At 37.4% G+C, this 13,471-nt stretch overlaps 1 protein-coding gene across 1 annotated transcript in view; it reads right to left on the bottom strand.

Moving 5' to 3' along the window:
* Positions 1 to 13,225, bottom strand: part of LOC123710356 (receptor-type guanylate cyclase Gyc76C) — a 35,889-nt gene extending 22,664 nt beyond the window's left edge. The window contains exons 1-3 of the mRNA XM_045662187.1: positions 13,176 to 13,225; positions 11,150 to 11,247; positions 10,202 to 10,336 (exon numbers count right to left, since the gene is read on the bottom strand). Of these exons, the coding sequence (XP_045518143.1) occupies positions 10,202 to 10,287 (86 nt within the window). The 5' untranslated portion in view covers positions 10,288 to 10,336; positions 11,150 to 11,247; positions 13,176 to 13,225. The remainder of the gene's footprint in view (positions 1 to 10,201; positions 10,337 to 11,149; positions 11,248 to 13,175) is intronic.
* Between the last annotated feature and the right edge of the window lie 246 nt (positions 13,226 to 13,471).

Below are 13,471 nucleotides of genomic sequence, written 5' to 3'. Positions count from 1 at the left end.
CGCATGGAAAGTGACTGGTCGTTCGATTCGATTTATGTATATTCATGGTAATAGAAAGTATTAGTACGAGCTGAAAATCACTATGCTAAAGATAAAGCTACTTTTGGCCTGATATTTTTCTTATCTGTATCAAGTAAATTTATTTCTGTTTTCTTTTTTACAAAAATACTGCAATATGTATGTATGTTTTTTTATTACATCTGGAAATTATCTCATTTTTATTAGAACAGAGGCCAGCCTTACATAATACCGCGCACTCGTATTTTTTTTTTTTTTTTATAAAATAGGGGGCAAACGGGCAGGAGGCTCACCTGATGTTAAGTGATACCGCCGCCCATGGACACTCTCAATGCCAGAGGGCTCGCGAGTGCGTTGCCGGCCTTTTAAGAATTTGTACGCTCTTTTCTTGAAGGACCCTGAGTCGAATTGGTTCGGAAATACTTCAGTGGGCAGCTGGTTCCACATAGCGGTGGTGCGCGGCAAAAATTGCCTTGAAAAACGCTCAGTCGTGGAACGGCGGACGTCGAGGTGATACGGGTGGAATTTTGTATTCTGCCTCGACGTCCGATGATGAAACTCAGCTGCAGGTATTAATCCGAATAACTCCTCTGAACACTCTCCATGGTAAATGCGGTAGAAGATGCAGAGTGACCCCACATCTCTACGCAACGCCAAAGGATCGAGCCGCTCGGAGAGGGATTGGTCATCGACGATTCGAACCGCTCTTCGTTGGATACGGTCAAGTGGAAGGAGCTGGTACTGGGGAGCCCCCGCCCAGAGGTGAGAACAGTATTCCATGTGGGGCCGTATTTGCGCTTTATAGAGTTGCAAGCGGTGGCCCGGAGTGAAGTACCGTCTCGCCTTGCTGAGCACACCAAGCTTTTTGGAGGCTAATTTAGCCTTTCCCTCCAAATGACCGCGAAACTGAACGTCGTTCGATATGTCAACGCCAAGTATTCCGATGCTAGCTGTGGCTTCAAGAAGAGTGTTTTCGAAAAGAGGAGTAGCGAAAAAGGCTATTTTTTTCGCGGAAAACGCGCAAACTTGTGTCTTCTTGGGGTTAAATTGGACTAGGTTTAGTCTACCCCAGTCCGAGACTCCACGTAGTAGAGTTTCGACTTCAGACACAAGTTTGTTCCGGTACTCATCGACAACTGCCCGAGAAATACCTGCCCGGCCAGTGTAAAGAGTATCCCCAGTGCTGTCGTCCGCATAGCAATGAATGTTGCTAAGTTGCAATATGTCATTGATATGCAGAAGAAACAGGGTCGGGGATAGAACACAGCCTTGTGGGACCCCAGCATTCACGGGTTTAAGGTCGGAACATGCTCCGTTTTGCAAGGAGGTTGGCAATGGAACCTGTTATGGGTTTTTAACATTAAATAAAACAAATTACCACAGATTAGGATATTTATAAAAGGAACCTTAAACTAGAAAAATACAAAACTAAAATATATTAAACTAAATCTTATTATTACCTTAACTAAATAAATGTGGACGCCAGGAGGATTTTGGTTTATCCTACCAAACCTATTATATGTGGTAACGTTGACCACATAAACAAATTTGTTAATTGATCATTCAATAATGAACATCTAAATTTGTGGGCGTTTCCCAAAGCTAAACATTTCAGATAGCTTCACAACAAAATAAAACCAAATCTTAAAATAATAATTAGAAAAAACATACCCCTCAACACAGTTATTTCCGCAATAATTCAAAATTATACATCACACCAGATACAATGTATGTCTTTAAATGTGTCGAAAACACGGCAATCACCGCCGGTGCCTCTCGTTTTCTCCCTACCCTCATCCTTTTTATCAATAAAAATAATATTTCACAATAGATATTCATTGGAGAATAAGTTAACGTGATAGAGCATTCGCGTAGGTTAATTCAAAACCTTAACAAAGTTCATCTATGCCAATATACAGGGTTCCAATATAAATTGAACGCTTGGGTGTGTCACCTGTGAACATGTGTAGATCAAATTACTAACGAGATAGACAAACACGGGAATTTTTTGATGGTGTTTTAATTACCTTTGGACTCAAGTCGTAATTTAAATGGTAAATACTGTTTTTTATAAGAAATTTTTTGAACGAACATACATTATACGTTTTAGATAGCGTGAAAACCTTTGTTTTAGGGCTGGTCCTCACATTTCTGTATCTATTTTATGTTTTTATTATTATTTGCAAGTGCTCCAATAAAAAAAAAATAAAAAAAATATATATATACAGCCTACCTGAGATACACTGTTGACTTTGTGGGTCTAAGGCATGTTGGTTTCCTTAACAAATTTTATTACTTAGTAAATAATTATGAGATAAAAATACGATCACTATAAACGCAAAAATAAGTAATAAGACATGATATTTATTTTATAGTACGAATTCATTGTTATTACAGGTTATCCAATTAAAATACTTCATGCATTGGTTACGTACAAGAAGTATTATATTACAATATTCTACAAGAATTTGTGTCAAAAAGATAATATATTTTTTTATTTTTATTTAATAGCAGGCAAACGGGCAAGAGGCTCACCTGATGTAAAGCGATACCGCCGCCCATGGACACTCACATTGCCAGAAGGCTCGCAAGTGCGTTGCCGGCCTTTCAAGAATTGGTACGCTCTTTTCTTGAAGGACCCTAAGTCGAATTGGTTCGGAAATACTTCAGTGGGCAGCTGGTTCCACATAGTGGTGGTGCGCGGTAAAAACTGCCTTAGAAAACGCTCAGTTGTGGAACGACGGACGTCGAGGTGATACGGATGGTATTTTGTATTTTGCCTTGACGTCCGATAATGAAACTCAGCTGCGGGTATTAGACCGAACAACTCTTCTGAACACTCCCCATGGTAAATGCGGTAGAAGATGCAGAGGGACCCAACATCTCTACGCAACGCCAAAGGATCAAGCCGCACGGAAAGTGATTGGTCGTCGTCGATGATTCGAACCGCTCTTCGTTGAATACGGTCAAGTGGAAGGAGCTGGTACTGGGGAGCTCCCGCCCAGAGGTGAGAACAGTATTCCATGTGGGGCCGAATTTGCGCTTTATAGAGTTGCAAGCGGTGGCCCGGAGTGAAGTACTGTCTCGCCTTGCTGAGCACACCAAGCTTTTTGGAGGCTAATTTAGCCTTCCCTTCCAAATGACCGCGAAACTGGACGTTATTCGATATGTCAACGCCCAATATTCCGATGTTAGCTGAGGCTTTAAGGAGAGTGCCTTCAAAGAGGGAGTAGCGACAAAGGGAGTTTTTTTAGAGGAAAAAGCGCAGACTTGTGTCTTCTTGGGGTTAAATTGGACTAGATTTAGTCTACCCCAGCCCGAGACTCCACGTAAAAGAGTTTCGACTACAGACACAAGTTTGTTCCGGCACTCATCAACAACAGCCCGAGAAATACCTGCCCGGCCTGTGTAAAAAGTATCCCCAGTGCTGTCGTCCGCATAGCAATGAAGGTTGCTAAGTTGCAACATATCATTAATATGCAGAATAAACAGGGTCGGGGATAGGACACAGCCTTGTGGGACACCAGAATTGACGGGTTTAAGGTCGGAGCATGCTCCGTCGTTGACGACCTTAATGCTCCGATTAGCGAGAAAGGTGGAAATCCAGTTGCATAATGTCTCGGGGAGCCCATAGGCTGGCAGCTTCGAGAGCAGTGCTTTGTGCCACACCCGATCGAAGGCTTTCGCTATGTCCAAACTTACCGCCAGCGCCTCCCACTTGGACTCAATTGCCTCTGCCCACCTATGTGTAAGGTATACAAGGAGGTCACCAGCTGAGCGACCACGACGAAAGCCGTACTGAGAATCGCTAATCAGCTGGCTGCCCTCTAGATACTTCAAGAGCTGGCCGTTAATAATGGATTCCATTATTTTGGAGAACAAGGAGGTTATTGCGATTGGGCGATAGTTGGACGGATCAGAGAGATCGCCTTTTTTAGGGATCGGATGTATCAAAGCTGTCTTCCAGCAAGTCGGAACAGTGTTGAGGGAGTACAGAAACCGGAAAAGGCGCGTTAGGACCGGAGCCAACTCAGGAGCACAAGTACGCAGCACAATTGGGGGGATGCCATCAGGCCCGCTCAACTTATGGATGTCCAGGGAAAATAAATGTTTACGGATAGCACGTTGCCGGAATATAACTTCAGGCATCGTAGTATCACACCGCAATAATGTCGGTGGTTCCTTCCCTTGATCATCCAAAGTTGAGTTCGACGCAAAGAGACAGCCTAGAAGATCGGCCTTCTCTTTTGCAGTATGGGCCAGTGAGTCATCCTCCCTATGCAGTGGTGGAATAGAGGGCTGACAGAAATTCCCTTGGACAGCTTTGGCAAGAGACCAGAAGGCTCGAGTTCCCGAAGGAAGGTGGGCCAATTTCTCACCAAACCTGGCAATATATTAAAGACAAAACTATTATCACCATAGGTTTTATTAAGTTCATACTGCGTTAATATATGCTGCGGATTACGGATACGGGTACGGAATACGGATTTCGATTACTTATGCTGCTAGTAATACCTGCCCACATTGTTCGGTCTATAGCTTCCATTAGCGCAGCTGTTATGGGGAGACTCGTGAGAGGCGTTACTTGGTCACACCAACGAGTTGGATCTGCCACTATTGCCTTCCACCTAGATGAAGACAATTGGACAAGATGTCCAAGTTTTCGCGACGGAACGACCAAAGTAAGTAAGAAATACTCTGAAACATGACACTCGCCGTCAATTTTATGGCGTCCAAAGCAAGCCAGTTTCCTCAAGATAATTTCCTTCACCGGTCGAGCGAATGTTAAATGCATAGAAAGAAATTCCTTTGATGCACAGCCTGGGACCTACCTCAGGCATGATAGTCACACGCTGAAGCCACAGGGCCAACACTGCTCCTTTGTTTTTTTTTTAAATTGTAATCATTACGACTGAACATCTTAATTGAGAACCTATGTTTTTACCTTTTAGAATGCTTGTGTCAACCCCAAACTTTATGGCAAAAAAATGTCCTATAATTTTATCCATTCAAATAAAAATTAAAAATATCCTAAATTGCTAACCGCTAAGTGGCCGACATACATTTGTGATGAGTAGGACAAAAACTGCGAGAAGAACTTGTTTATACATTGAGTCATCAGTTACTTTTCTTTTTGTTTACTGAATCATTACTATCTTTAGATATCAGACTAGCCGTCTTTAAATTTATTTAAGAATTTTAAGAATTTCTCTTCTGCCTCGGTTTAATTAGCTACTTATTTATACTAATTATGACTCATTAACCCTAAGATTAAGAGCAACTAAATCAGAAAACAAAACACATCATATTGGAAAACAAAGGAAATACAAAAACATCAATTACCATGTTAAAAAAATGGGTAGTATTTTGCAATCTGTAAACCGTAAGTCATCCGGCTGGTCCCTATGGTGAAAACAATTATTCTCTTTCACTGTAAGATCCCTATCATCCAAAGCAAGACAATAATATCTAAACAATTTATTGAGAAAAATAACAGAAAAAAGGGAAAAATATGGAGGATGATTTTACCCTAAAAGGGGCCATACCATATATATACAACTTATACTAACACAACTGATACTCATATTAAGAAATATAAACTAACCAACTTTTGTATGGATTCATTAATTAAGCTTTAATAATTATTTAACCCTAAAATTAGGTTTAGTATAGTTTTAGTACTACTAGTGTTATATTTAATGTTCCTCAATGTAATGACTCATTTGGTGTTTATTTTTTATTTTTCCATACCATATTGTTAGCGATAAGGCCGCCTAATAACTTATGTAACTTGTTTTTACATGTATATTTAACGAATTATAAATAAATACTTCTAAGGTAAACGTGTCGAAATAAATAATAAACGAAGCATTAATTGCACTTCATAAGGTTGTTTATTATTTTTTTAATTTGATACGTGGGTAACACTGAAAATATTTAGAACGGGCCAGTTAGAAACATTGCTAATTAAAACTTTTTGAATTTCAATTTTAGAACTCTTTGGTAACCTAATGTAGTATATTGCATTCATTTGTCATTTGTTTTTGTGAATTGGCGGCAAATCTAAAACTCTTGTTACACGTGAAAACTAACCTAACACGGGAAAACTTTCGGTCAACGATTTCAATGATTTCTGTCAACAACAAAGCTATGATAGGCTGCGATTCGCATTTCTTAATGAAGCCTCATCTCGTTCCACTATTTACAATTGGTTTAACGAGTTTAAGCGTGGACGTAGCAATCTCAATGATGATCCGCTTGAGATACGTCCTTTAACAGCGACTACTGAAGATAACATCAGTGCTGTGCGACTCATGATAGAGGAAGATAAGAGAGTGACCTATCAGCAGATATGGGCAAGCCTAGGCATTGGTATGAGTCAAGTTAAAAAAATATTACACGAATATTTAGGCGTCAGAAAGCTTTGTATCAGATGGATTCCCCGTACCTTAACCGACGATCACAAACACCTTCGCATGGACTGGTGAATATTTGACTATTTCAGGGGCAAGATAATGAGTCATCCGCCATACAGTCCTGACCTGGCACCTTGTGACTTTCATTTATACCCAAGAACGAGGTATTCGCTTTACGAGCCCTGAAGATGCGGTTAATCCGTACGAAAATGCCATAGAAGAGACCCTTAAGGAAGAATGGTCCCACTGCTTTTCTCAGTGGTTCCATCGAATGCGACGATGTGTAGAGAGGAACGGAGATTACTCCGAAAAACAATAAAAGTATTGGCAACTTTCTACATTAAGCCGCCTTTCATTTTCTAAAAATTTTCAGTGTTACCTAGGTACTAAACTAATTGAAATAGCATTTAATATACCTAAGTGTACTCCAAGAACTCGTGTACCTAGGGGATATGTGCGACGGATTGTTTGCGATACCAAGCCCCAAGGACAAGAAACAGTCAAGCACAGATACCCATTAACACAGAAGCTGCACCTACAGAATGCTCTCGCCGACACTATCGATATATTTATATGATCGCAGAGTGATTTCACAGTAGCGATATTGAGTATATTTAGTGTTTCATATTATATACTTTATATATATATAAAGTAATCCAACGCAAGTAAAATCCAACCTACATTGATTAATATAACAAAAAAAATGACCAACTTTAAAATATATTAACTAAAATTATTAAAAGGAGTCCCTTTAGACAAGGTTCCGAAGATACTGGCAGCGTCCCTCCTTTGAATAGCTAGACTAATGACCTGTGATATCAACTAACGTAAAAAGCCTTATCGCTTGGTCCCCACGGACCAAGGGTCTCGACACCGAATGGGACAAAATCATATTCATAGCCTCAACCCTTATTACCTTGTATTGGCATTTTTTATTATATTTTATTATATTGTTTCTCGACATCATCGTATCTGGATAGTTTGTAAGGTTAATGTATGTTTTTCTGTGAATAAATAAATAAGCTGTACATAAAATAATTATACAAATTAAATAGAAGCTCAGATTAGCACAAAGCTGATGTTACAAATATTACATTTATATTTTTCGGTAATCTCATAATACAGAATAATTGTTTGAGAAATATTTGTTCTTTTGGATTTGTACAAATTTTTGGAATTGCATTTAACGTTCGTCAATCAACTTAAAGCATGGTATTAAATATATAATACTATTTTAAAAATTGTTGCCTCACAGTTAAAAGAAGATTGTTTATCCGGTATAATTGAAATCTAGTTTAATTGGAAAAGTAAATTATTCTCAAGGTGCGCGCCCCATTACAGGTTTTAGCTACCGATTTTTTTTACGATTTCTCCTATAAATATCCAATAAAACCTATAATGAAGGTTTTATGAGCAGATGCCGTGTTCTCAATAAAGTACTGCACGTTCTTTTGTATTTTTACTTTGATAATTCTTGTATATAATGACTACCAACATAACTTGGTTTAAATAAAAGTGTCCTTTGTAATGTAATTGTAAGCATTGATAAGTTTTTATATCTCATCTGATGTTAATTGATACTGCCGTCCATTGGCACTCGTAACTTGCTGTGAGTGCGTTTTCGGCCGGTTTGAGATTTGGTACGCTTTTTTAGTTTAAATAGTTCGGAAGTGCTTCAGAGGGCAGCTGGTTCCATAATGGTGGTGCGGCAAGAACTGCCTTAAAAACACTTAGTTATGGAACGACGGTCGTCGAGGAAAATCGTATTTGCCTTGACGTCCGATAATGAAGCTGTTTGTATAATTCTGCAACTGAATTGTATAACTTCAGCTGTATATAAAGTCTTGCTAGCTGCTCTTAATTGTATTTATTTTACCCTCAAGCATCAAGAAAAAAACACACACAGTTATGTGTAAAATTAAGGCAACTATTCATGTACTAATTGTTTGAAACTTGTCAACGAGTTTTCACGGATTTTTTTATTAACTGATTTCTCAATACACTCAAATAGTTATAACAAGATTTCTATTCACTGACGCATAGTTCCTATGAACCACGTAGAAACCGGATTTTCGGTACCGAGGATTCGGGAAAGTAGCTTATTTTAATTGTAAGTGCACAGGTGCTGATGGAAACTTAATACGATTTTAAATTAATCAAAATTTTTCCCGAGCGTCGATCAGTCTATGTCGCGACAAAGTTTGTTTCGCTCGATCTTTATTAAGTTTACAGTATCTGAGTTTATTGGTGATTAGTAAGATTGAATTTTAGTAAAAAAAAAACAGTTTAATGTTAAATTAACCTAAATAAGTAGTAATGGTTGTGTACAAATATAAAATACTATTATTATAATAAATCGTGTTATAGAATTAACAGTTTATGTTAACTTGTAATAACATTATTTCAGTGTATCGTGTGATTTTGTGCTTTAGACTATTTTCAGCGTCAATTTGCATTCTATAACAGATTAGATTTTTAAAGGCACTGCTATAATGCGGAGTTATATTTATATATAGGCCATAAGTATTTGCAATAGTGACATATCTTAATAAATATAATTCGACTGTATGTGTGGATTAAGAAAACACTTTTAAAATCTAAAATTATGTAAATAATTATAAGTTTATAATTATAATACATAGCTTCAATCCGTTTAAAAAGTGTTTTCTTAACGTGTAAAAGCTATGTTAACAAAAGACTATGTTTGTGTGTATGTCATCGAACTCCTCTTAACCGGCTGGACCAATTTGAATGATTTTTTTGTATGCCTGGTTGGTTTAGATTCACAAATCACACCAGCGCGGCGGATGGCTAAGTCGGTATCTAGGTTATTTATCAATTCAGCAAATAAACAGCTGGTATATTTATACATTTTGCTATACATGTGTTCGTAATGAAACTCCTAAACGGCTAAAGAGATTTTGATAACATTTTTCGTGTGTGTCGAGAATGATTTACCTTATTAGAGGTTTTTGTATGTATCAAGCCTTTAAGGTTTGGTACGGTCTTATTTTAAAGGACCCTAAGTCGAATTGGTTGGCAAATACTTCAATAGGCAGCTGGTACCACATTGCGGTATTAGGCAAAAACTGCCTTAAAAAACGCTTAGTTGCGGAACGACGGACGTCGAGGTTATACGGATCTCTGGTTGAAACCATTTTTGGGACCAAAAGACTTCCGCTTATACGTCATGTGCGTCAACCACTAAGCCATAAAGGTCGTTACAAAATACTATCTCATTAAACATTTCTAATCAATACACCTTAGCGTTGTGACCAATATTGCGTTTTAACACCTTAGAGCTCTATAAATGAGCTTATTTCCACGGCTCTTTGTTTGTGTTTTCCGTGATTGTAACTAATAGTGGGATTTGTATTAAGTGAAATTGATCTCTGACACCTGGATTTTATATTATCCAATCAAGTTCAAGCGTTATTTTACTTAAAATAGGGAAGTTGACAATGACAATTTACTATGTATACATATAAGTAGCTGTGCTAAGCTGCATTCATTCGTAGCACGATGGCCTATATCCTAAAGCTTTCCTCGGTAAATAGACTTTACTCGTATTGAAATAGCGATGAAATTTTTAAAATCAGTCCAGTAATATTTGGGTTTTTATAAATTACATAAATACAAATGTTTCATCTCCTTAATATTAGTTATAAATTAACTGCAATAATTTAAATATAATAATTAAACTCTCGGTAACATCCAAAAATTTCAAATCGGTCTTATCCTTAATGTAAAATAAATAAGTTACCTACCTCAGTTCTGACAACTCCTGTAAAAATGCAGCGCCATCTATCGGTTTCAGTCTGTTCTTGAACATTAGAGGTGGTAAGTCGCCCATCTGTAGAAGCGCGTTGTCTGTCGCCGCAAAACGCTGTGTAAGGTTCGATCTGTACAAATAAAGATAATCTATTTCATTTTCACAAACGAAAACGAAAATAAAATTGGACCATAGAATTGTTTTGTACTGTACTAAATGTACTAAACATACCATTGCTATACTACCCCAGAGACTGTTAGATTTTCCGGATTGAAATTTATTAACTAATAAAAATATGGTTTGATTGAAGAGGGGTGAACATTAAGGGTTGTATGTATTTTTGTAGGCTGTGTGATAAAATAAATTTGGGGGTGGTTCGCCCTTAACATTAAGGGGGACGAAAAGTAGATGTCCGATTCGCTGACGGATTTAAACGCAAATATCACGAAGATCGGTTGAGACATTTCGGAGGAGTTTAATTACAAAGACCGTGATACGAAAATTTTATATATTAGGTTATATCCATACAACTTTTACTTCTGTGCTTTTGCGTGACTTTTCTACTCTTATGATGCAATCTCACAATAACAGAAAATGAGTAGAATATAAATAAAATAGGTATAAATAAATAAAAATTATATAAAAAAACGGGGGTGTCCATGCCCTGCGATGACAGAGCTTTTGGGGCATCTCGAAGACTCCTGTGCCTTTTTCTAAATAAAAAAACAGTGACGCTACAATTGGACCTCAGACAGTCCTATAACTCCTAGATTACTTTAACCGAAGAACTAAAAAGAAATTGCAGTTTTCGTTTGTTTATGGTTAGTCAAGTGAAAAGATTGATCGTCTCTGACACCGTAGACCTAGCTCAATAAAAAAGCATCATCACTTGCTCCACATCTTCACACTCTGATCTTTTCATCACTAGTACTTAAATGGTCACCTTAATGTACTTCCATTGGTAAATATGAAGAACGCAACTTCAGACCTCTCTTGCTGCAATCTCGTCACCAACTTTCCTAGCTCAGTTGCTCTGCTGACCTGTACACAGTAATACATTGTAATTATGGATGGTAAACATAATAATATAATTAAGCATTGTTACCCATTTAAGTCCCATTTTCCTACAGCGCGGGTTTGGGACATCAGGGACTGGTTTATAACTAAGTAAGTGGATACAATTATTGCTATTAAAACGCGTCTTAAGCCCATAAAAAAGGTCTTAGGTCTGGGCCTCAGATATCTGTATCTGTTTCGCAATCATTTGTTAATCTAAAAGGCAAACAGGTGATGAGCCTAACGCACGCCGTTGACTTTTTGGGTCTAAGGCAAGTCGATTTCCTCACGATGTTTTCTTTCACCGTTCGAGCGAATATTAAATGCGCACATAGAAAGTCCATTGGTGCACAGCCGAGGATTTAACCTTCACCCTCAGGGTGAATGATGAGAGTCGCACGCTGAAGCCACTACTCACTAAGCCCATAAGCACAATTCTGTGTCGTCGAAGTCCAAGCCTAGTAGCTGTTTTGGAACTAATTATTTCTCGTTGAAGGTCAAAAAAGACTATAGGTTATGTTTTTCAAACACTAAAATACAAGAGCAGTGAAAGAACTAGAATTTAGAGGAATATAAACGCAAATATCACGTATATTCACAATAGTGATCAGAGATATCAAAGAATCTTGCAATGAGAATTCCGAGCAATATAGCAGAGCAATCAAGGGTGAAATTAAAAGTTTCTAATCAAGAAAAGTTCAATGGAAATAGTATTGATGTTATAAATTTTCATGAACCTCTCGGCCATAGACACGTGACGACGACGTGATATTGTAGCTTCATTTAAAAACATAGGTTAAAGAATTTTCGCTTTAGTAATTATTGTGCTACGTATATGCTTTTATTTATAGAAATTTTAGTCCTGGTGGTTTTGAAGGCTGTCATGGTTTAATCTCCGTGTCAATGAATATATCAGATGTGTTTTATTATGTACACCTCATTATAATAAGGATTTTATTTAGGTACTTATTTAAGATTAGATGTACTAACAGAAATAACGTCTATTCATGGATATAATCACAGATTACAAAATAAAAAAATCACTGATCGTGTCTTGCGACTATAATTTATTCTTCGTGTTAGTCTGTCAGTACAACAGAAACTGACGTGAATAAATTTTCCACGGAAAAACAATTTTAGATCACGTTATTACAATTTTTAAAAGGAAAATATTTTTGTACTAAGTTTTAGAACGTTATTAATGTCGTGTCTAAAAGGGATGAATTAAAAACAAATACCGTGGGCCAATGATGCTACTTCTGTACCAGTTTTCAAATATTTTGGTATTTATGAAATTCCCTTGTATACCATTGTTTTGTTTCGTTTATATTTTTCCCAAGAAGCCTGACAGAAACCTGACAAAGAATTGACTATAAACTCAGAAACTTATCTTTAATTACCTCTTAGTTTAATAAACTTTGTGAGTTATAAAATTAGGCAATTTCTCTTCTTCTGCTGTGGAATCACCGTACATATGCTTTAGAATAGAAATTTTGCGCCCAGACCGGCTTGTGTTAAGGCAAAAAGCTACCACATGTGTCTAAAACGGGCTCCTTAACACATAAATTTGGGCTTAGTTATTATTACAGAAATGGCAATCAGTGCTTAGAGATTTTCTTTATATATATGCTATTTGATTTCGTTTTTTATTTAACTTTAATAGACAAATCTTATTTGATTTTCTTGAATATTGAAATAGAGCAAAAATTACGTTTTAGCATAATCTTTGTGATTTCAATTTCCATTTAATTAATTAATTTATATAATTCCACGTCACGATCGCTCGCATTATTGAAATCAAGCGTATATTGTAAGTGTTAATTTGAATTTAATTCGGTTAATTCAGACCTCGGACCTGTCCGATTGCAAGTGTCGCCTGCTGATTGCAAGTTGCTAAATATTTAGTTGCATACCTGTTCCTCAACATCAGCAACCTCCAATCCATTAGTAAGACTGTTCTTGAGCGATAGAGTTGTCTGAACGATCAGGGCGAGAATTGGTATGAAAGGCAGTAGGAGAAGCCGCCAGAGTTGACAGCGTCGGGTTTGACACCAGGCTCGAAACTTGGGTCTACATTGCAGATTCTCTTCGCTCTTGACTACCGAGGAGTCTGGAATAAATGACTTTGTTTAGGCCGAAATTTGAATTATAAATATTATTCAGATGGAAGAGAAGTCTTTGCTTGACGTCCCTTATTCCCCAAAATGGC

The sequence above is a fragment of the Pieris brassicae genome, chromosome 5 (genome assembly GCF_905147105.1).
Source record: "Pieris brassicae chromosome 5, ilPieBrab1.1, whole genome shotgun sequence".
NCBI classification, from domain to species: domain Eukaryota; kingdom Metazoa; phylum Arthropoda; class Insecta; order Lepidoptera; family Pieridae; genus Pieris; species Pieris brassicae.
This window is presented reverse-complemented; position numbering and strand designations above follow the sequence as displayed.